The following is a 23,282-nucleotide window of genomic DNA, read 5'->3' as shown; positions in this document are numbered from 1 at the left end:
TCTGCGGGAACCCGACAGGACACGTGACCGGATGAAGGGGGGCCAGGGGCCCCAGGGGGGAGCTTGGTGGTCACGTGGTAAGGGGCCCGGACCTTCCCGAAGGATCGGGAAGGGGGGCGTGGCCGAGGGCAGGGGCGGCCACGCCGCAGCAGTTATAAGCGGGGTGTGAAGAGACAGCGTGGCTGTTCAACCCCGGGATGAAGATGCCATCAGGGGTCCTCGAGTCTCCGATCTTCGTCCGTGACCAGGCAGCCTCTTAACCTGCCCTGGTTACGTTATGTAGTATTCCACCCGAGTGTTAGTTAAATTAGGAACGGTGGTCACCACCTTATGTATAGTGTTCAAGTTGGTTGTTACGTTGTTAATAGAGTTGTCTCCAGTTTGAGTGTGCACCTCAATCGAACCCATTACACGTAGTTGTATGTGCCATTTCGCTAAGCGTTGAGTGTAGCAATGGGGAAACACAGATAAATGCAAAAAATCTAAAGCGTTAAGTTCAGCTTGACTTTGAAGGTCCCGTGCATGCATCATACAATTAACTCTTTAACCATGACGCGCAGTATATTTGTTGGACGCACCACAGATGATGTCCAGCGCGCACAGGGTGATGGGGTTGAAGCAGTTGAAGGGCTCGGGGCCGGCGAGCAGCTGTAGCTTCTGCACCAGGATCTCCGCCTGCTCATTCATCACCTCCAGGAAGTCCACGAGGATTGAGAAGTGGAACGTGGGGGTGATCATCTTCCTGCGCGATCGCCACTTCTCCCCCGTGCTGGCGACAATGGAAACAGCAAAGCAACGACGTAGCTGTAGATGCATGGTCACATATTCGCTTGTGAAGGATGGTCTTCTGACTTCCCAGTAAACTTGGAACGTTTTACCACTGATGGCCCAACGGTACCAGCCGCATGGAAAACGTTTTCCCATTGTTGCGTGTTTCGTGTTCGCTGGGCCTGCTGTGTCCGAGAGAGATCTGAATGAGTTGTTATTCTTGCAAACAGACAATCCGAACAATTATCAGTGCGCTCACTCAATGCCTGATTCTATACACACGGCATCCATGTTATTTTATCGTCACTTGTGGTTGTGGGTGCATGTTGCCAACTTCTCCAAATTCAGCATCAGCATCTCTGTCCGTGTCAGAATGATCAGCGTGGCTAACCTCTACCCCGGATATCACCCAATGCATGTGCACGAGATGGAAATGCCACTGGTACAGGCAATGTGTAGCCCCTGACTGAGCCCACATTGGGTTAAGGTTCATGCTGCTGAAGCCATGAGGCTGTACCTCGTGAGAAGGCCAGTTCCCAGCCATGGATGCAGGAACTTATACATGAACGCTTTGTCTATCTGCTTTGAGCTGCTCAGGATCATCTGTGGGAATAAAACAACACAGTGAAGTTTATAATGCACTGCTATGCAATAGAATGATTCAAACCAGACAACTAAATGCCACGTGTAGAGGAGTAAAATACGCAGTGCGCACAGTTAACCGAGGGCAACTGAGGGCAAACAGGTGCGTGTGCAACATGAGGTTGCACGGACAAACTGCCACCTAATTAAGGGGAGAAGCGGGTGCAAACGGGGTCGACCGGGTGTGCACGTTGAGACCGGAGGTGTTGCCAGGGAAACGGGAGATGAGGGTTGATTTATGGGCCAACAGACGCCGGCCTGGTGGGAGCTAAAGAGATGCATGAGAGGTCTCGGATAATGAGCAAGGAGATATAAGGGTGTGTGCGTGAGCGGAGAGGGAGTTGTTGCGGGGAACCAAGAGTGAAGACATCTCGCCGCTGCGACTCACACTGTTGCCGGTGAAGGGCAGCGGCAGAGATGGGGGCTTGCTGTGTGCGGAGACGCTGTGTGCGGAGACGCTGTGTGCGAAGCTGTTGTGTGCGGAGACGCTGTGTGCGGAGATGCTGTGTGCAGAGCTGCTGTGTGCGAAGACGCTGTGTGCGAAGACGCTGTGTGAGGAGACGCTGTGTGCGGAATCGCTGAGAGCAGAGCTGCTGAGTGCAGGATAAGGGGGGTGAAAGGTAGATAAGTGGGGAGAGGTTAAACATAAGTGACTGTATAGATAGTTATAGGAGTGCCTACAACTGGTGTAAGTGAAGAGGAGTCGGAGACTGGTTACGCACTTGTTTACTGTTAAAACCACAGCCACACTCGTTCCTAAAACTAACCCCGAACACACGTCTCGCAGCCCCTTTTAAACGCTCCATCTCCGCCCTCGTTCCGAATACACATCTCCGTCTCACACGCCGGGTCCGTGTGATGTCAGTGCCCATTAACCATTGACCCTCGTTTAGTGGAATCCCGTGTGTGTGATTGGAGCATGCTATGCTGAGTGTGGAGATTTCAAGTCTGCGTGGTGCGAGTGCGTGAGGATGGCTCGCAGATCCCTTGCGCAAGAATAGGTGAATAAAGTGTAAGCAGGGGACTTGTTACGTGTCAGTGTGAGTCATTTTTTAAGGCACTACACATGTATATGCAATACCACTTCATCACCACTGTGCATAGTGCGGGTGATTCTGCAGTGCAAACTACTCGACTGGAGTGGTTCCCAATTGTTCTGGACCTAAGGACAGTCAACTCTGCCAACCTCATTAACCCTCCTCAACACCGTCAACCTTGTCGACCCTCCTCAACACCGTCAACCTTGTCGACACAACACTATCGTGCACAGTTTTTTTTATTAAATCGACTTCTCCATTGCATGATATCAGTGACTGATGCCAGCAGCAATCGGCAGATTCAGTCCTGAGCCAGCTGCTGTGTTGAAGATCTATGAGCACATCGCGAATCGCCAAGGCTTTGTCATTACTGTCAAGGGAGAAGTTTATTGTAACAAGATGACGACACCCACATGCGGTGATGGGAATCTTACCTCCACGGTGTCCGGGTGGTAGAGCAGGAGCACCGGGATGGGTCCCAACCACAAGCGCACGAGCGGCTCCTTCCTGAACTCGGGCAACATCTCAATGAGTTGCTGAAAGAATTCTGCACCGATAAGACAAGACAAAGACCCCCCGTATAGCCTAAACAGACTGCAGGGGCAAGTGCTGTTAGCGAGCACCTATGAAGGCCGGAACGGTACACGAGGGGGTGGGTGGCCAAAACCACGCCCGACCGCCATTGTCTCCCCAGTGGTGATGTTTACACACCGCACCAGGTACTCATTTCAGGCTGAGTCGACCTAGGGGAGGTCCAGGACCGGTTCAGATAATCGTCACTGGTGTTGGCCGTGAGCGGGAATCGAACCCGGATCGCCGAGTTCATAGCGCAGCGTGCTAACCGCTACACTACTGCTCCCCACCGATAAGATATCACAGACACACACACACACGTGTACATACAAAGACACATACAAAGATCCCCATGTGCCATTTAACAGACTATTTCGGCAAATGCTATCAGCGAGCACCTATGAAGGCCGGCGCAGTGCACGAGTGGGTGGCCAATACCATGTCCGACGGACACGCATTTACACACACAGGTCAATGAGAGATGAGATATTCTTTTCCTGAAGACGACCGCTGGTGTTGCGATCGAAACGTCATAGTTTTTGTTATTTTCTTTGAACCTATCTACGTGACTTTACCGAAAGACCCAAGAATATGAATTCCTGCAGTCACGAAAGCTTTAAGTCAAGATTTGAGAGATGAGATAATTGTAAAATCTAAATCGCTCCCTTGGCTGATATTTATACAACAGAGCCTGGCTGCTCCTTCTCAACACTCGGATTGCTTAGCACGTGTTTGATAGTGGATGCATGCCCACGCCCGTGCATATGGTGGTACTCATCTCTGTGGGTGACCCTGTGTTGGTGGTGATAATTCCACATTAATGCGGCAAAAGCCAGTCTCTCCAATGGACACTGTTGACTTCCCACAGTGGTGGATCATTTTATCAACCCTGGAAGTATGACTTACTCAGTAAAAACCTTAGACTGTCCATAATTATGTCACGGTTTAAATTAGTACAGTGGCATGGTTATTATGAATTACAAAACTCGGATTGCCAGGTCCATAGCGCAGTGCGCCACCACTCCACCTGTGTTTGACTCCTCACCTTGATTATAGATTAACGTTTATATATTGGTTAATTGTAACTCATGAATGCATTATTCCTAATTAGTTACTTTGCATTAGATCGTGTCGTTACACAGTAATGCCAATTTTCAGCTATACCCTCCACAACCTGACAGAGGTAATCAAATAAAGTTGTCACATAATGGGGCAAATATGTCAATTTATTGTTTTTTAGCAAACCGGAGGAAGAGGAATGTTGAAAATCCCAAGCAAAATTGTGACAATTTTGTACAACATTTCACTGGAGATTACATCCAGCATCATCAGATGTTACCAGCAAATTTTGGAGGGTATAGCTGAAAATTTACATACCTACACGGATCTAGCTCACAAGCATCGACTGTAATAATGAAATATTGGTCGTGAAAGCCTTGGTATAAAATTGCGAAAGCATATTTACACATGTTAAGCTACGAAAAAACATCACACAGGAAGGTTCAGGGAGAAAGCTATCTTCAGTGTAAACCACTTTTCGATTTAAAGCTTTCGTGACTGCAGGGATTCATCTTCTTGGTTCTTTCGGTAAAGTCACGTAGAATGGAAATTAAATAATAAAATAAATAAAATAGAACGCTTAATTTTATTATTTCTTTCCCATTCTCTGTGACTTTACCGAAAGAACCAAGAAGATGTAACTTCTTTGGCAGTTTTTTGCCACATGCACAAAGAATTTACGTGGAGAATGTCGCTATTGCTAAAAGTTAAAAACAAACATTAAGGTAAAGTCCACGTTTCTTTGCTAGTGTTGACTTTAGTGAAAAAACACTCCATCATAAATGTGTACAGCTATTGAGATGGGTCAGAGCTCAGAGTGCTGAACAACAAGAGCGTATGAACTTGCATTTTGTTCTGCACTTTATTTTGATCAATTCCACCAGAATGAATAAAGTGCTGCACCTTTGTGTGAACCAGTGGACGCTTGGATTTTAGAAGTTAGTTACGCAATATCCACTTTCATGGGCCATTCTCTAACACAATGCTTTTCGAGGAATATGAATGGCTTCTTCACCTCATGACTTGACACCAATATAGGTGGACCACCACTGCAGATGTGGAACGATGCAATGAGCTAATGTGCAGGAGTGAAATGGATTATTGCATCTGTAATGACATCGAGGATGTCACTGTATGGTGCTGGCCCGGAAGGGCCGTGGGCGTGCGATGCATTGTCATCGCGTACACCCCGTGGTGCGTGTAGTACCAGCCCTGGCGGGGCTTGGTGAGCGCTGGGATAGCGCAGGCACGACGCATAGCATGCAGTGCAGTTTCCCACGAGGGAAAGTGGGAGAGTGTCAGCCTAAGGACAGGGTTGGCACTCTGGTTGACCCTGCAAACACATGATCTAGAGTGTCCACAGAGAGGCCCCCAGGTGGGGGGACTAGGGGGTGATCACATGTCCGGGGAGAGCTCTCGAGAGGGATCGAGGGGGAGCTAGAAGGCTCCAGAAGGCGGGCGGAGCCAGGGGCAGGGCGGCGCCGACCCGTGGGGGGATATAAGGTGGGTCCCTGAGAGGGACCGGGGTCGCTGCATTCTACAAGCTGAAGCTCCACGTCCACCAGCTGAAGCTCTACATCTCAAGCTGGAAGCTCTACGTCCTAGGAAGCAAACACGTGGTCGCGGACCCGAGTGAGGGCCCGACCCTTCGTAGCAGTGACTCCTCTGTATAGAGTGGTTAGCTGGGTGGTCACCACCCTAGGCTGTATCTGAAGGGGCAGTTACCCCTTTGTGTTACGTGTTACAAATAATGTGTTGCCTTTTGATTTAAAGCTTTCGTGACTGCAGTGATTCATATTCTTGGTTCTTTCGGTAAAGTCACGTTGAAGGGAAACAATAAAATAATAAAATATATAAAAAACAATCAAATTCTCACGACGTTTCGACTGCAACACAAGCAGTCATCATCAACGTTGGTTTTCACACCTGATGATGACTGCTTGTGTTGCAGTCGAAACGTCGTGAGAATTTTATTGTTTTATATATATTATTTTATTGTTTCCCTTCAACGTGACTTTACCGAAAGAACCAAGAATATAATGTGTTGCCTCTAAAAGGATCAACGTCTGTGACTCAGTTGGACTCACTACACATCAATAGACTGACGGGTGATGATAACTTGGAAAAGCATTCATCCAGTAGTGTATATATCATGGCTGTTGATGATGATGAAAGGGGAAAGAGTGGAAGATCTGAGGACAGTGAGGGTAATCATTTGGAGAGCAATACAAACATTAAAAGCAGCGCAGAAGGTGCAACACTCCAGACTTGTCTGGAGGTTGATTTTTTGTTTCACCAGGAGGCCAAGGTTGCCAGGGAGGTGTCCGAACAGGAGGACGTGGCGGGGGTGACATATACGCAGCGTGGGCATCTGCACTGTTTGTTATTGTATCGTTCTTACCCGCCCCTACTGGACATCTGTGAAAAAGAGCTTTATAGTTCATCGGATTCCTCCAGTATAAATATATATTCTGATCTCGTAACAGACCTCAGGTTAAGTCGGGATCCAGTTAAGAAGGCAGTTTGATCATTGATGGGTGGAAGTCACAAGTCTGGTGCCAATATTTTAGATCACACGACAGAGTTTTGCACCAAGGGATTTGCTTCAAAGTGCAACACAAACGTGCTGGTGTTTCGTTGAGACATGACCCACGTGGACAGAATCAGATGACAAGTTGTTAGTCAACTAAATAGATACGCAGAGAATTTCGCCCTCATATATCCGTCTCTCCACATTTAAACCAAAAGCACAGTATTTCTTGCACAATTAAAAATGCTATTTATATTACCCATATTGACCCCAAATCTTGTTTTGTGTTGTATAGTTCAGTCAACCTTCGGACTTTGGATTTCAACTCAACAGTCATTGCTCTAATCACTCGTGGACTGTAAACATGAACAATTCACCCGATAGCACTCTAACCTGCTCTCTCACTCACCTCCAATACTCGTTAGGGGTTGACTCGGCCCATTTCCCTTCCGGGTCGATAAAGTTGTTACCATTTTTTAGGGAAGGCAACAGCGGTTTTCCTGTGGAGAGACTCGCTCCTGCCACCGGAATGGCAACTTTCCACCACTTTCGTGCTCATTCGCGCAGGATAATGACAACGCTGCGACTGTGAAAACGATACGACAGTGACAACTCAAAGCAACCGTGCTACTTGGCCACACACAGGTGACGCATTTAACGCAACCGCTTTCATTGTCGAGACGTGGCATTTAGCCGACCCAAGTGCAGAAACCAATCGCTGCACTGGGATCGAGCGACCCACCTCTCAGCCGCGCCGTCCCCTCTCCTACTACTGCCTGGGGCCAATCTCCCCGGCTCGCACTCACCTCCCCCGCCGCGCTTCAACATGAGCGCGTTGCCGAAGAACGGGTACGTGGGGCTCGGCCCGGGGATGCGGTTCATGTGAAGCAGCTGCCTGAGGAAGCGATACGCGGGGCGAGACGCGGCCACGCAGAGCGCTACGAGCGGGAAGAGCGCCGCGGCCAGCAGCACAAGCGCGGAGAGAGCGTCCATCCTCTCTGCCTGTCCCGTCCGAGTAAGCCTCTCTCTGCACTCACTCCCACTGACAACCCGCCCACTCGTCATTCATTCTCCACACCCCCCTCGCCCGCCCTCGTGGGAGCTTCCCGCCTCTGCCTATCCCGTGCACGAGCAGAACGCGCTTTCGGAATCGATTCCATCTCTTGGCCGTTCGTTTGCTGAGTCTTGGCGCAGCGGTGCCCCGCCGAGAGACGGAGTGTGAGCGAGCGCATCTACGGAAGCCACCCGCATGCTCGCAACGCCTTAAGTGGTGACACAAATAACACGGCACGGATGTCTGCAACCGAGGCATCGATTCGCGGCGACTCTCTGGCTGCCCACCCCCCGCAAGTCCACCCCACCCCCAAGCTTCGCGCAGGACGCGGGGGGGGAGTTCCGAGCCGCGCGTTTTTTTTCTCCCCCCCCCCTCTCATTGGCTGAGATGGAGAGGGCGCGAGCAGCGGCGACGCCTTTGTTTACACGCGAGATCGTGTTATTGCTAGGCTTGTAATGAGCCCAGCAATAACACGAAGACCTGCCCATGGTTTTTTTTTCTCCCGGCACCTACGATCAGCACGGTTGGCTACGTACGGCGCGAAATAAGTTCAACATGCGTACATATCTATGTTGGTCTTGGGGGTAGTTTGGCCATACCTAAGACTGGGCGTTTTTGCGCTTTCCACTGCATCATCGCTCCATCCCTTTACAAATTAGAACACAATCCGTGAACTGTACTGGCAGTGCGCGCTCGTTGGAACAGGCTCCACCGATGCCGTGATAATGATGACATTGATTGTAACTACAGTATTGTGATGATGGTAATGATTGTGGTGACAGTAATGGTAATGCTTGTGATGGTAAAAAATATTGCAATGTTGGGAGCGGTCGTGTCGCGGCTAGCACGCTGCGGTTCGATTCCCGCTCATAGCCTAACACCAGTGATGATTATCGGGCCTCCCCTAGGTCGACTCATCCTCATTAATACTCGGTGCGGTGTGTAAACATCGCCACTGAAAAGACAAAGGCGGCCGGACGTGGTCCTGGCGACCCACCGCCTCGTGCCGGCCTTCAGAGGTGCACGCTAACAGCCCTTACCCTAAAAGTCTGTTCCAAGCTAAACGGGGGCTTGGGCAGGGCATGGCCCTTGCACGATGGCTGTGGTCGAGCCTAACGACGGAGCGGCAGTAAAAGGTGATCAAACACGCTCGAGATGACGTCCACCGCGAAGGTTGAGCGATGACATCGACCCGCGTGCAGCAGCCGGACGGATTGTACCATCGTGAGTCGCGAGAGGCGACGTATTTGGCGAGGTATTCATGGATATAGAATGGCCGCGACGTTGCGCGTTATTACCCACGTGTGAATATATTTGCGTTCTTGATTATGAGGGCGCCCTACCCGCGAGGCAATGGCGTTGTTGGGTCACTTCCACTTGGGGTGGAAAATGCTACCAGTGTCTACCATGAGCATTTTCCATACCTGTCAACCCATACGCTTTACCCCGTATTCTTGTATAGGGGAAGTTTTCAGATCCATCGGCGTACAGCCGTTTCAAAACGGGCACTTTTTTTCTATTTGTTTCTCCCTTGTGATGTGACTTTGTACGATGCACGTTGAAATTTATAAGGGCACTGGGTGACCAATAAGGTCTGAATTGGTCTGTAATGAGGTAGGCACTGATAGGAGGTTGAAAGGTATGAGTATCCACCATGAGCAGAATCAAATACAGTACTTATACTGGAGGAATCTGATGAGCTATAAAGCTCTTTTTCACAGATGTCCAGTAGAGGCAGATATCAACATTACAGCAATAAACGATACAAAAATACGATAGTGCAAAGTACAGGAAAGGCAAAGCACCCAAAAACATACAAATGAAACTAAACCATCCCCATCTTACCAGACAAAGCTCACTGAGGTCTTGACTTATTTTTCAGAATCGACCTGGCCACAAATTATAGCTCAACAAAGTGGCTTATATTGTGAAAATTTATAGCAGCAAAATAAGCTAAATGCTAATTTCTAAATGAGGGAAAAACCGGAGAACATCTATGCGACCACGGGGAGGACATGCAAACTTGAAATATTCAGGCAACCCTTGACCTGCATATCAGGCGAGGAAGATAACGTCACACCACCGTAGCGCCCCTTAAATAAAGTTCAGATTGCATCGTCAATTTCAAGCCAGAAAAAAGGGTAAAAAAACAATTATATTTTGTTACTGGCAAATGAGGTTTCCAAAAGTGCAAAACAGTTCAAGACCACACCAAGACAACACATAGTCCATCAATAAAATTGTATATTAAAATTAAACTATCGATACATTTAAAAAAATCTAATTAACAAATCACATTGCCAAATGTGGCTGTATCCAGCACTAAACTTCTGTTTCAGAAGATTTTTGAAGGAAGATTTATGTTAAGGGAGGTAACAAGGTAGGGCCGTAAGCGTAGCGTACATACCGCCCTTTATACACAATGTTATTTTTGTCAGCCGGCCGGTGGTGGCTACTGCACGGATGTAATCCAGCGCTGTGGAGGCAGTGAGGGTTGGTGGATCGCACATACGGTGAAACTCACTTTTGTGCGCCCTCAGAGAAGGCGGTAAAGCAAATAATATGGATTTCACCTGTTCCGTCTGGTTGGGGACTCTGTCGTGGGTTTCTGCAGATTCTCCGGTTTCCTCCCATATGTAAACACTAATTGGCAGATAACACATATGGAAGACCTCAGATATTGCCCAATTGTTAACATTCCACGACATTTTCATCTCGCGTTTTACTCCAAAACGAGGTTAATTCTCCATTATACTGCAGTACAGCTTTATTATTATGACCTCTCGATTATCGTACATATTCGTGATCTGAAGACCCAATTCGACCAGAGGAATGGCTGTGGGCGGGCCGGCCTGGGTGGCCCCAGTAAGTCGTGGTTTTGCACCAAAAGAGGGCTCGAGGCTGAAAACGCGCGGTTGGTCGTTTGCTTTGTGAGGTGGACATGCACATGAGACGCAGGCGGTGGCCATGATGAGGACGATGGTCAGGAGGCAAGCTCGGCAACAGCAGCAGCATATTTTGAACCGTGACTCGTGTGGCGCATATCGCGTCGCGTCCGGTCAGACCGGTTCTGTGTGCGTCTTTGGGCGCGGCTCGAACCCCGCGCGGCCCGCCCTGCGCCTCCGTCACCCGCGTCTCCCGTGACCACCGCCCCACAGAGCTCCTCGTCTCCACCTCCCCTTACAGGCGGAGCGCAGTCCTCTCGTCTCACTGCGTCTGCTGCTGCCGCCGCTGCCGCCGGTCTTAAGAGAACGGAGAGCGAGATAGATAGACGGAGAGAGGGAGGAAAGGAAGGACGACTCTCCGTTTGCTTGGAGGAGTGCAGTGGGGCGCGGCTGTCGGAGAAGGAGCGGCAGAAGAGGTTGAGGAGGCCTAGCGGCGCAAGCTCGCACTCGCAGCGCTCACGTGAGTGGGATTCACAGCATGACCACCATCAACAATCACCATCCATGTCATTACTATCACAATAATTTCCAAGACTCCATAACCATCGTTGCTACCAATGTGATCAACAGCAACGCTCACAAAAAGTAGTATTGTTATCAACACCATCGTTCGCACAGTCGTTACTTTCAAGAACATTACCATCGACGTAATTTCCATAATCACCATCAATATCACCATTACTATCATCGCAATCATTACGTCATCACCATTACCACAAAGAACTATCCCCCGTATCGCCTGTAACATTGCTGTTAGCAAGCACGTATAAAGGCCGGCACGGCAGACGGGAGTGGGCGGCCAGGACAACGCTCGACCGCCTTGGCGATGTTTACACACCGCACCAAGTATTTATTTTGAGGCCGAGTCGACCTAAGAGAGGTCCAGGACGGATAATCGTCACATGTGTTGACCGTGAGCGGGAATCGAACTCGGGGCGCCGGGGTTAGAAACTCAGCGTGCAAACCGCTAGAATACCGCTCCCAACATAATTATTACCATCGTCACAAGCATTACCATAAATATCGCCATTACGTTCACCACAGTCATTACCATCGTCACAATAGTTACAATCAATGTCATTATCACGGCATCGGTGGAGCCTGTTCGGACCAGCGCGTACTGCCTATACAGTTCACGGATTGTGTAACCGGTTACACGCGGAACGGGATGGAGGGGTGGTGCAGTGGTTAGCGCAGTGCACTCAATCGGGCACGACCGTTGATTCAGCAGTGGATTGGCAAGGGTCTGTATCCTTTAACAGGCAAACCTCACGGCGGTGTGTTAGGCTGGGTAGAGGCGTTGCATGGCGTGTGATGCTCACGGCATCTCTGTCAAAAGTCTCTTCGCGTGCGATTGCACGATTAGTTGCTGTGAGACCGGCAACGCGACGGGCCTGGTCGCGACCACGTCGAAATCGTTTATGACCGGAGGCTAAATCAAGGTTAAGAGGTCATCGAGCCCAGGGTCGTCGATTCCACCTTAATCGCTTCCTCCCTCCTGCCGTCTCCCCCTAGATCAGTTTTCCAGCATCGACCCCAATGGCTGCTGACGGGATTACATCACACCCCGACCAGCTTCCTGCCTCAATCAGTCCACATCGCTCTCCTGCCCCGATCTGGCCCGATATTACCCCGTCCTGCTACTCGAGTGTATACATTGTCGCCACGGTATTCAGTGGATAGATATCTAGCAGTGGAGAGATGGTTGACGATCATAGACGTTCGCCGAGCATGCTATCCGACAGTCTACGCACGCATGTGTTCGTTTCCAGATGTTAACCGCAATCCATGATAAACTCCACAATGGCGCATCGTCTTGGGGGTTTCGTAACGTAGGAGTGTTTACCTGAATGCCCCCACGATTCCACTCTTGTGGCACATGTCTCTGTCGAAACGAGCCGACAGTGTTTCCAGCTTCCACACGAGTGGCTGGGAAACATCGCTCTGGAAGGCCCCTGAGCTGACGGGCTGTGTAAATCTTTCCACACAGAGAGATATGGACTTTTGTTTTTCCTCGGCCTTAAGCCCAGAAAAAAATGCGTTATAGTGTTTTGTCCTTCCCCCTCACCCCCAGTTAGCAGGATTGGCTTACGTACGGTGCGAAAGAAGTTCAACATGCATACATAACCAACCTCTATGGGAGGATCTAAAAACCCCCGAGTGCGAAAACCGGGGTATCTGGTCACTGTCCACCAGATACTCCGGTTTTGTATCTGCCAATAATGTTGGTGGTTCGTTGTCTCCGGTGTAATTGAATGACTAACCCTTTTAAACCAGATTCGTTTGATACCCCGACATCATGACATGCAACGGGATGGTTTAACACAGTGGTAAACCACACACACTGGAACAGCACTTTAACGCAAACAAGTATTTTATTTATTAAATGCAAAAATGCCAATTTTTAATAGACAACCGGTGATCGGTACAACTTTATGATACTGTTACAAAGGTACTGTATTGGTCAAAAAGCAAATCAGGCAATGCTCTATGCAAAATCAATCGTGATACAAAAAATATATAAAAAGTAGTAAATGTACATACACAACTCAAAATCTTTAGGGACTTTATAACGCAGACCGAAGTAGTGATATTTTTTGATTGGAATTTAAGCACAGTTCGGTACCCTTAAGTCGCAGTCAATGGACACGCGCATTCTGCCTGTAGGAGTCGTTGCACACGATGCCTCCTCCGGTGCAGTGCGGATGTTAACAGCGTTATGCCGCAGCGACACAGCCACGCGGTAGCAGTGGCAGCTGTCAGCTTGATGAACGAAGGCCCCGTCACAGTGACGACTAAGTCATACGCCGTTAATGAGAGCACGGCGACGGTGCTTTCAGCGCTGAACTCTGACGGAGTGCAGACACAATTCTTCTCGTGAATGTAAACAGTGACCGCACTCTTTCCGGAGAAAAGATCTCTTCACCGTGACTTGATTAGCAGTAGTCGGTGTTCTCTCCTCGAGTTGTACTTTTTCAGGAACCACTCTTAGTCACGTTCCCTCTTCAACAACGGCAAATTTCCAGGTCTTATTTAAACAGTTCCAGTACTCTATTACTTAAACTTTTAACTCCTGAAACGCCTTTATAGATTATTGCTTTTAACTTATTACAGCTGTGTTACAGCTTCCCTTAAACTTCTCCATTGCCTTCTACTATTCGTTCAGTGATGGCTCTTTGTCTTGGCAGCGTATAGCCTGGTCTAGGGATGGGCAACGTTCCAAGGGCACGAGCTATTGTGCTCAGCCGACGTGAAGCACAGTGTCCTAACCACTACTGGTCTGCCCACATTTCAGTGGTGGCTTTCGTGGATATATTAATATAATGAATTGACCAATGTATGCCAATTCTTGATTTAATTTATTATCCGATCTTTTCCATTACAAAGAACTACCTCTATTTTTGTGAGGCAATGGAGACCGGACATATTTAATTGAAGCTCCACAGCTTGGCCATCTATCCTTTTTTTCGGAGATCAAGGTAGTTTGTGTATTTGGCCTCCTGTTCCACGTCTGGTGTAGAACAGGTGGTCACTGTAATGAGCACATAGAGTAGGCCTTTCTACAGGGTTCTCATTGCTACATAGCTATTAAGTCAAGTTAGACTCCTATCTGTAGTGCCACGTTCCTTTCAATGCAAACACTTGCAGAACAAACAATACGTTATGCAACCACCGCAACTTATGCATTTTATACTCAACTAATTTGTCCAATGGTATTACCGACGACAGCGCGTGCCCAGTGAGATCGCAAATATAGGCGCGCGTCAGTGGTACCTAGGGAACGCGTCATCACTCCTGCTGAAGCAGCCAATCAGCTGCCAGGAAAACAATCTCGATGCAACATGGCTATCGTCGTTTAAGTTAGCCGTTGTGACGGCACCACTATGCATTCAGCCACGCTGAGTTTGAGTTTACTGGTTGCACAGATGATTCTGTTAAACCAGCTGCCCGGCTATTTTACAAGGGAGAAGCGTCAGCAGCAGCAGCAACAACAAAAAACAAACGACCAAAAATGTCAATATTGCAGAGAACGAGTATTTCACAGCTAACAACCGAGTTGTTTGAAAGTTGTAAATTAAACACACGTGAATAAAAATACACAGCGCAAGTTTAATCGAGCAGGAGGCACCAGAAAAAAGTAAAGTACATGTGCAAGTAAGCTCTGTGTTTTGGTCTATTTGGCAACCAAGCTTTCATTGAGAGTATTCCAGATACGTGGAGCAGTAACATGAAAACACTTAATACCCATTAAGTATTTAACAAATAGGATTTTAGGAGAAATAAGGAGGCACTTCTGAGCCTGCGGGAGGGAGTTAGAGGAAATAAGTAGTCCTTTAGGCAAGTAGCGGATTTGTTTAAGATAACTATTTGGATGAAGACATCCCAGTGGATGGACTGTGTGGAGGATATCCAGGGGACAGGTTTGAGTTAATGTACGGGTTACAATGGTATGTTTTAGAGGGGGCATCAAGGGCAAAACGGAGAGCAGAGTTGTTTAATGGAATGAAACATTTTAACAAAGATTAAGAAGCTAGGTGGTAGATGGTGTCGCAATAATCAAATATTGTATGGGCAGGATGGTGGCATTAGCTAATTTTTAGATGGAGTCGAGCTGGTATACAGCGTTCGTTTCTGTATAGGAATCCATTTTCGGTATGCATCATATTGGCCATGTGATCATGGTGGATCTGGAAAGACAGTTTTGAGTCCAGGAGAAGGCCTAAATATTTCAACTTGCTCAATAAGGCGCGTCTTGGCAAGACAGGTTTGCATACCTGTCAACCAGGTTGGTCACTGGTACCGTTATCTCAACAGCGTCTTCATGTGCCGATGGAGAGTACTTGTGATCGTAGCCATTGCTCATAGAAAGTCCCGTGTGTTGTAGTGGATGTCTTGACATGAGTGGTATTACTCTTTGTTTTTTTCGGTAAAGTCACGTAGAAAGAAAATAAATTAAATAATAGAATACGCCGTTTCGATTGCAACACAATCAATCGTCATCAGGTAGAACTAAATTTGAGAGAGAGACACATAGACAGACACATAAGCAGAGAGAGACAACATAGACACACAGAGACCCAATGCATCTGTGTCGTGGCCTTAAATAGAGGGGGGGGGGGGCAGAGAGAGAGGTGGGTCTGCTGGAGCAGAGAAATTAGCATGTCAATGAGAGAGCTGTGTGGAAATCTACCCCGCGGCGGCAGTAGGAGAGAAAGACCCAGCAAGTCTGGTAAATTTTTGAGAGTTGTGTGGAAATCCACCCCGCGGTGGCAGGGGGAGAGAAAGACCCAGCAAGACTGGTCAATTTACACAGGGGACGTGACGCGACCTTGGAAGCCATGTTGCTCGGGGGTTGTTGTCCTGGCCGCTGATTGGCTGCTGTTTCTGGAGTGATGACGTTGCCTAGCGACGGTTGAGGCACATTCCATCTTTCGTATCGCACCGGGTGGGACGCGCTCAGCTTTGCCTGGTCGGGTTTACGCAGTGTGTTGTTGTTCCTCTCATCGGGTCCAAGGGTCCTAATGCTGTTTGCCTCCATGGCCTCGCGCTGCATACGGCACTGAGAGCACTGTGTACACACACGCAGTAATCACGGAGCCGTGTGCTCTCACTGCTGTGTGTACACGCAGTGCTGGGAGAGCCGTGATGCTCTCGCTGCTCTGTACATACACACAGTGCTGGGAGAGCCGTGTGCTGTCGTTGCTCTGTGTACACACACACACAAAGTGCTGACGGAGCCGTGTGTACCCTAGCTAGATTTGACTTGTTTACACTTTCAATCGCCACTGACGATAACGTGACTTTCACATGTTTTTGTAATTTGGAATTCCTGGCAATGTGCTCTTATATTTAATTTTAAACCTCCGTCCGTCTCTGAGCCAATGCTTGAAAGAGCCAAGAAGAAATCAGACGTTTAACATTCTTGGTGTTGCACCCAAGGGTGCACAGAAAAGCATTTGGAACCTCTAATGTTAACCCATATCGACGAGGATTCAAGACATGCACTTGCCTTTTGTCTATTGCAGAGTTGAATTCTGATCATGACGATAGTGTGAGGAGCTATTACGTGGTTGCTTAAATGCTTTGTAATTCTGCTCTATATGTTTTCGTGTTGCCTTGCACAATGAAGCCAGCTCATAAAATAATTAAATGGAACACCTTGCAGAACTTGAGATCATCTACAATATCAGCATGAAGCGCAATTGTGATTTTAAAATTATGCATCGTTAGCTTGGGTTTTCTGGGGGTGCCCATTTGAACAGTCTCCATTAACATTTGTGAAAAAGACCCAAGTTTGTATGAATGTTGAACTTCTTTCGCACCGTACGTAGCCAAAGTTTGCAGTAATATCCCAGCCATGCACTCTGCCTAGTATATCGGTGTAATATTGCACAGTATATTTAATAACCGTGTCTGCATTATAAATGTTTGTGCGTACTCCCATAGGATGTCATACCCCGGCTACCCTGGAGGGGGATACCCCCCAGCCTATCCCCCAGGCGCAGGGCCTTATCCGGTGAGCGCTCGCAGAACACCCAACGCGTTCCCTCTGAGCAGGCAGCACGCAGCACACAGCTCTATAGCCCAAGGGAATTGCCACTTTACACCAGCTCAAGGGATTGATTTGGTCATGCTTATCGTTTCAACAGATTAATGGCTCTTGCTTTTCTTTTTACAGAAGACACCAGAGGCCCGAGTAACGAATGGCCAGTATCAGTAATGCAATGTGTGTAACTGCTGGTCTGTTCTGGCTCTTTGGAAAATTGCCTTTAATTGATGGTGGCTGTCCATTCTTGCCCTTTGAGATGATGCATACGTCTGGGTTACAGTCCTTTTTCAATCAGGCTGAGTGAAATGTGCCTGGCTGTTTAGGGTCTTATATAGTATATATGTTGAATGTCTTTTGCTGCATACGTAGCCAACTGTGCTAATCGGAGGTGGGGTAAGGACAACAAACTAAACACATGGAATCATTTTCTGAGTAGTCCATTGTGTGCTGGCTATATAAGTCACCCCTATCTATAGCCGGGTGAATGACTGCTGGGAGAGGTGATGATGGTCATTTCTTATTTAGGAGCTAATATACATTGATGACTGTCACACGATCAACTGTGATTGTAATCGTCAATGTGCCATCACTTGTGGTAGTGCCTGATGAAGGTGGTGAGGAGGCCGTGTTTAGGGTGGTAGATAGCCTTCAAAGACCTCATTGGATCGATGTCTGTTTCTTGAAAGGGCCTTTTTTGGAATTTAGCTCTTCTGATCCGATGTGGATTCGAATTAATGACGGTCATTTCACCCAGATGACGGTATTGTGTTCAAGATTACATGAAAACATTTAACACGTCTCCCACCCCACAGCAGAATGAGCGAATGTCTACTTAAAAAAAACACTGAGAAAGCTCAGCTACCACACTAATACCCCAGTTTACGTATACCCCTTTTACGTAATTTCACAAACATGTCATCACTTAATACTACGACCTGATTTGTCGCCTCAACCCACATTGATGTCGCTGACAGCATCCGTCTTTTCTCGTATCCATTGCCCTAGCCTTCATCTACATACCCTGTACTTTGCTTTGGTTGACGTCGTTGCGATATTCGTCGCACATTTCAGGAACGCATCCCTGACATAAACTGGGATATTACTATATTACATTTACCAGGGAGTCATTCTCAAAGTGTTAATATAGGGCTTAACATCACATTCTTAGAGTTAAGCGACGCGTATTCTGAACCCCCTGCAGTGATATTTCGCAAGGGCATAATTTCAGAAAACCAGATCAACAGGAAGGAAGAATCAAATGCAGTCATCAGGAGGAGCAGACGGGGATGTGCGCGACTTAGTCCATGGGCCAGAGCAGATGTTGGTTGCATCCAACATAGCAAATGCGAGCAGCACCGATGTATTGATGTCAGATTGAGAATCAGAATCTTTATTTAGACTGGAAGAATCTGGAGGAATATGGGCGGGTCATCAAGTTACAACAGCAAACAATACATAAAAACGATGAGTGCAAAATAGAGAAAAAGGTTAGCAAGTCTATATATAAATGAGAAATAAATATATGACACTAGCGGGAAATACCCGGCATTGCTCGGGCAAAAAAGACACATACACACATCGACTTATACACAACAACTGCCATTCGCCACTAAGTGTTGGTGACGTCACCACGACGCTTGTGCCAGATATGTGCACCTTGAGGCCACATGAAGTGTCGAAAACCCGCTGGCAGGAGGTCACGGGGCAGATCCAGGTGCCACGGGTCGACTGAGACAACTGGCTGATGCACCACCTGTGCCCCCTACTGTGCCAACTTGCTGTGCTTTAGCCACCCGGCGCTCCGCTCGTTATTGTGAGCGTCGCTCCTCCGCCCTCCGTTGTTGTTGGAGGGCGACTGCCTCCAACTGCCCAGTCGCGTCCTTCACGAGCCTCCTCCAAAAGAGGCCGATCTTGACACAGCTGGTACCAATCATCGGCAAGTCCACTCAGCTCCACGTCCTCCTGTACCACATTACTCCATCTCTTCTCTAGCCCGTGCCGCGCCCATTTAGCCCCCTCTATCCGGCCGAACAAAAGCTCTTTAGGCATGCGGTGGCTGGGAATGCGGGCTACATGGCCCAGCCAACGCAGCCTTGCCTGCCGGAAGAGCTCACCGATGGGACTTTGCCCAGATTTGTCAGCTCCTCACACAATCCAGCTTGGTTAAACCCAGGATGGATCGTAGGCAGGCCAGCCTAAATGTTTCTAACCGGCGAAGATGTTCCATTAGGGGGGTCCACCTTTCGCAAGCGTAAAGAAGGGGGAGCGAATGACCGTGGCCGAGAAGACCTCAAGCTTCGTGCGGAGCGACAGACCAGGTAGCTTCCACACAGCGTTACGCAACCGATGAAAAGATATTGCCGCTCGACTGATTCAGAGTGAGACCTGTTAAACCGGAGCCGGTCATGAGCACACACTGCCTAGGTATGAGAAACTCTCCACTCTCTCCACAACAGCCCCATCATCGATTGGGAGTTGTGGGGGTGGAGTGTCCAATGGTACAAAATACCCAGGCAGGTGCTTAGTTTTGGTGGGGCCGATGGTAAGGACCCACCTCTTAGTGGCACGCTCCAGTCTCAAAAGCAGCGTCTCCAACTCCTCCTCTGAATGAGCAGCAATTACCAAATCATCGGCATACATAACGTGGTTGACCAATAGGGAGCCATCTCTTGACCACACCCGGGCATCGATCAGCCTCCCATTATATCTGTACCAAATGGAAATTCTTCCATTACAGCTATTGAAGGCTTCACGAACTACGTGGTCAAAATAGATGTTAAATAATGTAGGAGCCAGAGCACATCCCCGTCGCACCCCAAGGTGTACAGGGAATGGCTCTGACTCCCGGCCACGTAGTTTTACCTGGGCCCACTCACCATCATGAAGGTCCTTAATGATCGTGAGCAGAGGGTCAGGGACTCCGAAAGCACGAAGAACAACCCAGAGCCCAGGCCTACTGATGGTATCATAGGCCTTGACCAGGTCAATAAAGCAGAGATGTAGGTCTTGGTGGAATTCCCTACACCTCTGCTGTAGCAGACGGGCAGGAAATATGGCATCTGTGCAGGAGGGCTCATTCCTGAAACCGCATTGGGGCTCCTCAAGCCTCTCCTCAGCGTGCCTAGCAAGGCGATGTTGAATAATCCTTGCCAGGACCTTTCCCGGCACACTGAGGCGTGAGCTGCCCCTGTAGTTGTTACAGTCTGTGCGATCCCCCTTCTTAAAGAGGGGGACCACCAGGGCATCCTTCCAGTTCTGCGTAACCTGTCGAGTGGTCCAGACTGTTGTTATGATGTCATGTAGGGCAGTCTGTGCACAAACGCCACCCTCCCTCAGCATTTCACTTTGGAGATCATCTCTGCCCGCTGCCTTTCCTGGTCTCAGACTCCGGATCGCCCTCAGTACTTCCTCAACAGATGGCACCTTAGCCAGCCACTCACAGGGGGTGACTTCTTCCAATATTTGAGGCACCGCAGCCTCAGCAGGGTCATCCTCGCTTTATGCCACGATGTTTTCCTGGCTGAGGAATTTTCCCTCCCCCAGGACCTCACAGAAATGCTCAGCAAATCTGCAAAACTGTTCCTGGGGGTCGGAGATTGGATCACCGTTTTTTCCCCTAATAATGGTAATAGGTGTGGCGCTGCAGGTTACTTTTTTAATGGAGTTAAATAGAGATTTGTGATCACGGGCCACTGAGGCATACTCCATCTCCTCAGCAACCCGCGACCACCACCCATCCTTGCAGCGCCTCACGGCTCTCCGAACCTCCGAGCGAAGGCTGCGGTAAGCCTCCTCATTCTCTGACGTGGGATTCTCTAGCCGATGACAGTGGGCCTGTCGCTTTTTCTCAACCATCCTGAACACCTCCTCTGTCAGCCAGGGTCTCTGGGGAGGTCTGGACCATGTACCCAAAGCAGCCATTGCAGCTGCATGAGTCACAGTCCTAAACCTCGCCCATTTACCCTCGACATCAGGAGGAGTCGGGGACGATGCCAATCCCAGCCGCAAGCGATGATGAAATTCTCGCTTGCAACTTTCATCAGATAACTGAGATCACGCCACTTTAGGTTGGAATGGGGTCCTGGGTGTCCACTCACCACCGGAGTGGAAGAATGGCAGGCGCATCTTACAGATGACTAGTCGATGGTCAGAGGGCAGATCAGCTCCACGGTAGGTCCTGGTGTCAAGGACATGGGCTCGCATCCGCTGGTCCGTCACTATGTAGTCCAGCAGATGTTCTTGCTTGGACCCGGCATGCATCCGTGATGTTGTGTGGATGCGCCGATGCCGGAACAGCGTGTTGGTAATTACAAGCCCATGGGCTGCACAAAAATCTAGCAGCCTCCTGCCATTGTTATTGAGCTGATCTGGCCCATGCCCTCCAATCACTCCAGACCAGGTGCCAGCATCATGACCAACTCGGGCATTGAAGTCACCCAAGATGATGACTATCCCGAGGGGCCACTTTAGCCAGCACTTGTGACAGGAGGTCATAGAAGGCATCTGACTCATCGGCTTTGCCTGCATCCCTCCACGGATGTTCATCTTCGGTGGGGGCATAAGTAACCGCGACCACCGTTCCTCGCCTCCGGTTGATGGGAAGGCGAGCCCAAAGTAGCCTGGGGCTTACAGCTTCCCACACCTCACTGCCACGCTCCCACGCCCCCTTCATTCTTTTGTTCAAAAGAAGAGCCACACCCTATTGTTTGGCAGTCTGCTGCCCCGAGTAGAGGACTGTCCACCCCTCATGGTGGCAGGAGCCAGAACCGGTCCACCGGACCTCCTGAATGCCACATAGATCCAGGCGGTACCGGTCCAGCTCCCGACAGAGGAGTGGCAGCCTCTCCTCCGCAGTGAGCGTTCGAACATTCCACGTGGCCACCCGTAGTGGTTTTTTGTTGTTTCTGGAGGAGCCCCGAGGGTAGATATCCAATCTCCTGGCTCCGCCAATTGGGGTTTGGCCAGGAGACGTCATAGACGCCTGGCCCCCCGGGGCCTCCAGCACAAGCTTATTAGTTATATATTTCAGTCGTAGTTTAGTGGTAATTAATTGAAGGTGGAAGGGTTACCAGCCCCTCGCACCCGTCCAGAGCCAGAGCCCCCATTTAGCCCCTGTGGTGGACACAGATGCCATGAGGGGAGGAGCCAATCGAAATTGGACCTCCCCCCACAGCACTGTCCATGACAGAGTTGCCCGTCCGGCACCGCGAGGAGGTAGGCGGTTGTTTTGCCGGACACACACACACACGGACTCACACACATTGACGTACACACACACATTGACGTGCACACACACATTGACGTACACACACACATTGACGTACACACACACATTGACGTACACACACACATTGACGTACACACACACATTGACGTACACACACACATTGATGTACACACACACATTGACGTACACACACACATCGACTGACACACATGGACACAAACACACATCGACTCCCACACGAACATAGAGCCACACACACACATCGGCTGACACGCAGACGTATCGACTTGCACACAGTGACTCGCACACAAACACATGGACTGACACACACACACATCGACTTACACACATCGACCCACACACACACATCGACTTGCGCACACACACACACACCGACTTTAGATACACACACATATTGACGTATACACGTACAGCGACTCGCACACATCGACTCACACACATATACATAGACTCACACACACATGGAGCTATGCACACACATCGACACACACACATCGACTGACACACATATATCAACTCACACACATCGATTTACACGCACACAATTTCTTTTTTATTTTCACTTACACACACACACATCGGCTCACACACACATGCACCTACACACACACAAAGAAATGGACTTACACACTCACACGGAGCCACACACACATCGACTGACACACACACACACACATCGACCCTCACACACACACATCGACCCTCACACACACACATCGACTCGCACACACAGACACATCGACTCGCACACACAGACACATCGACTCACACACACATCGACGCAGATGCGCACATCAACTGATACACACACACACGGACGTAGACACACACACATGGTGGCAAACATGCACATGGACTCACACGCACACAAGGACT

At 49.0% G+C, this 23,282-nt stretch overlaps 2 protein-coding genes across 3 annotated transcripts in view; one reads left to right on the top strand and one right to left on the bottom strand.

The window, feature by feature from the left end:
• CYP4V2 (cytochrome P450 family 4 subfamily V member 2) overlaps positions 1-7,957 on the bottom strand; it is a 49,129-nt gene extending 41,172 nt beyond the window's left edge. Inside the window, exons 1-4 of one of the 2 annotated variants that reach the window (XM_032969054.2) lie at positions 7,019-7,957; positions 2,882-2,994; positions 1,286-1,371; positions 579-769 (exon numbers count right to left, since the gene is read on the bottom strand). In XM_032969054.2, coding sequence (XP_032824945.1) covers positions 579-769; positions 1,286-1,371; positions 2,882-2,994; positions 7,019-7,082 — 454 coding nt within the window. In that variant the 5' untranslated portion in view covers positions 7,083-7,957. The remainder of the gene's footprint in view (positions 1-578; positions 770-1,285; positions 1,372-2,881; positions 2,995-7,018) is intronic. The other variant, XM_032969053.2, reaches the window with a different exon arrangement.
• Positions 7,958-10,614: 2,657 nt separating this feature from the next.
• Positions 10,615-23,282, top strand: part of LOC116950899 (annexin-B12-like) — a 39,505-nt gene continuing 26,837 nt past the window's right edge. Inside the window, exons 1-2 of the mRNA XM_032969055.2 lie at positions 10,615-11,068; positions 17,056-17,125. Coding sequence (XP_032824946.1) covers positions 17,057-17,125 — 69 coding nt within the window. The 5' untranslated portion in view covers positions 10,615-11,068; position 17,056. The remainder of the gene's footprint in view (positions 11,069-17,055; positions 17,126-23,282) is intronic.

This window comes from Petromyzon marinus, chromosome 41 (genome assembly GCF_048934315.1).
Source record: "Petromyzon marinus isolate PM22_M1 ecotype Great Lakes invasive population chromosome 41, UKy_Petmar_22M1.pri1.0, whole genome shotgun sequence".
NCBI lineage: Eukaryota > Metazoa > Chordata > Hyperoartia > Petromyzontiformes > Petromyzontidae > Petromyzon > Petromyzon marinus.
Note: the sequence above shows the minus strand (reverse complement) of the source record. Positions and strands in the feature narration are given on the sequence as shown.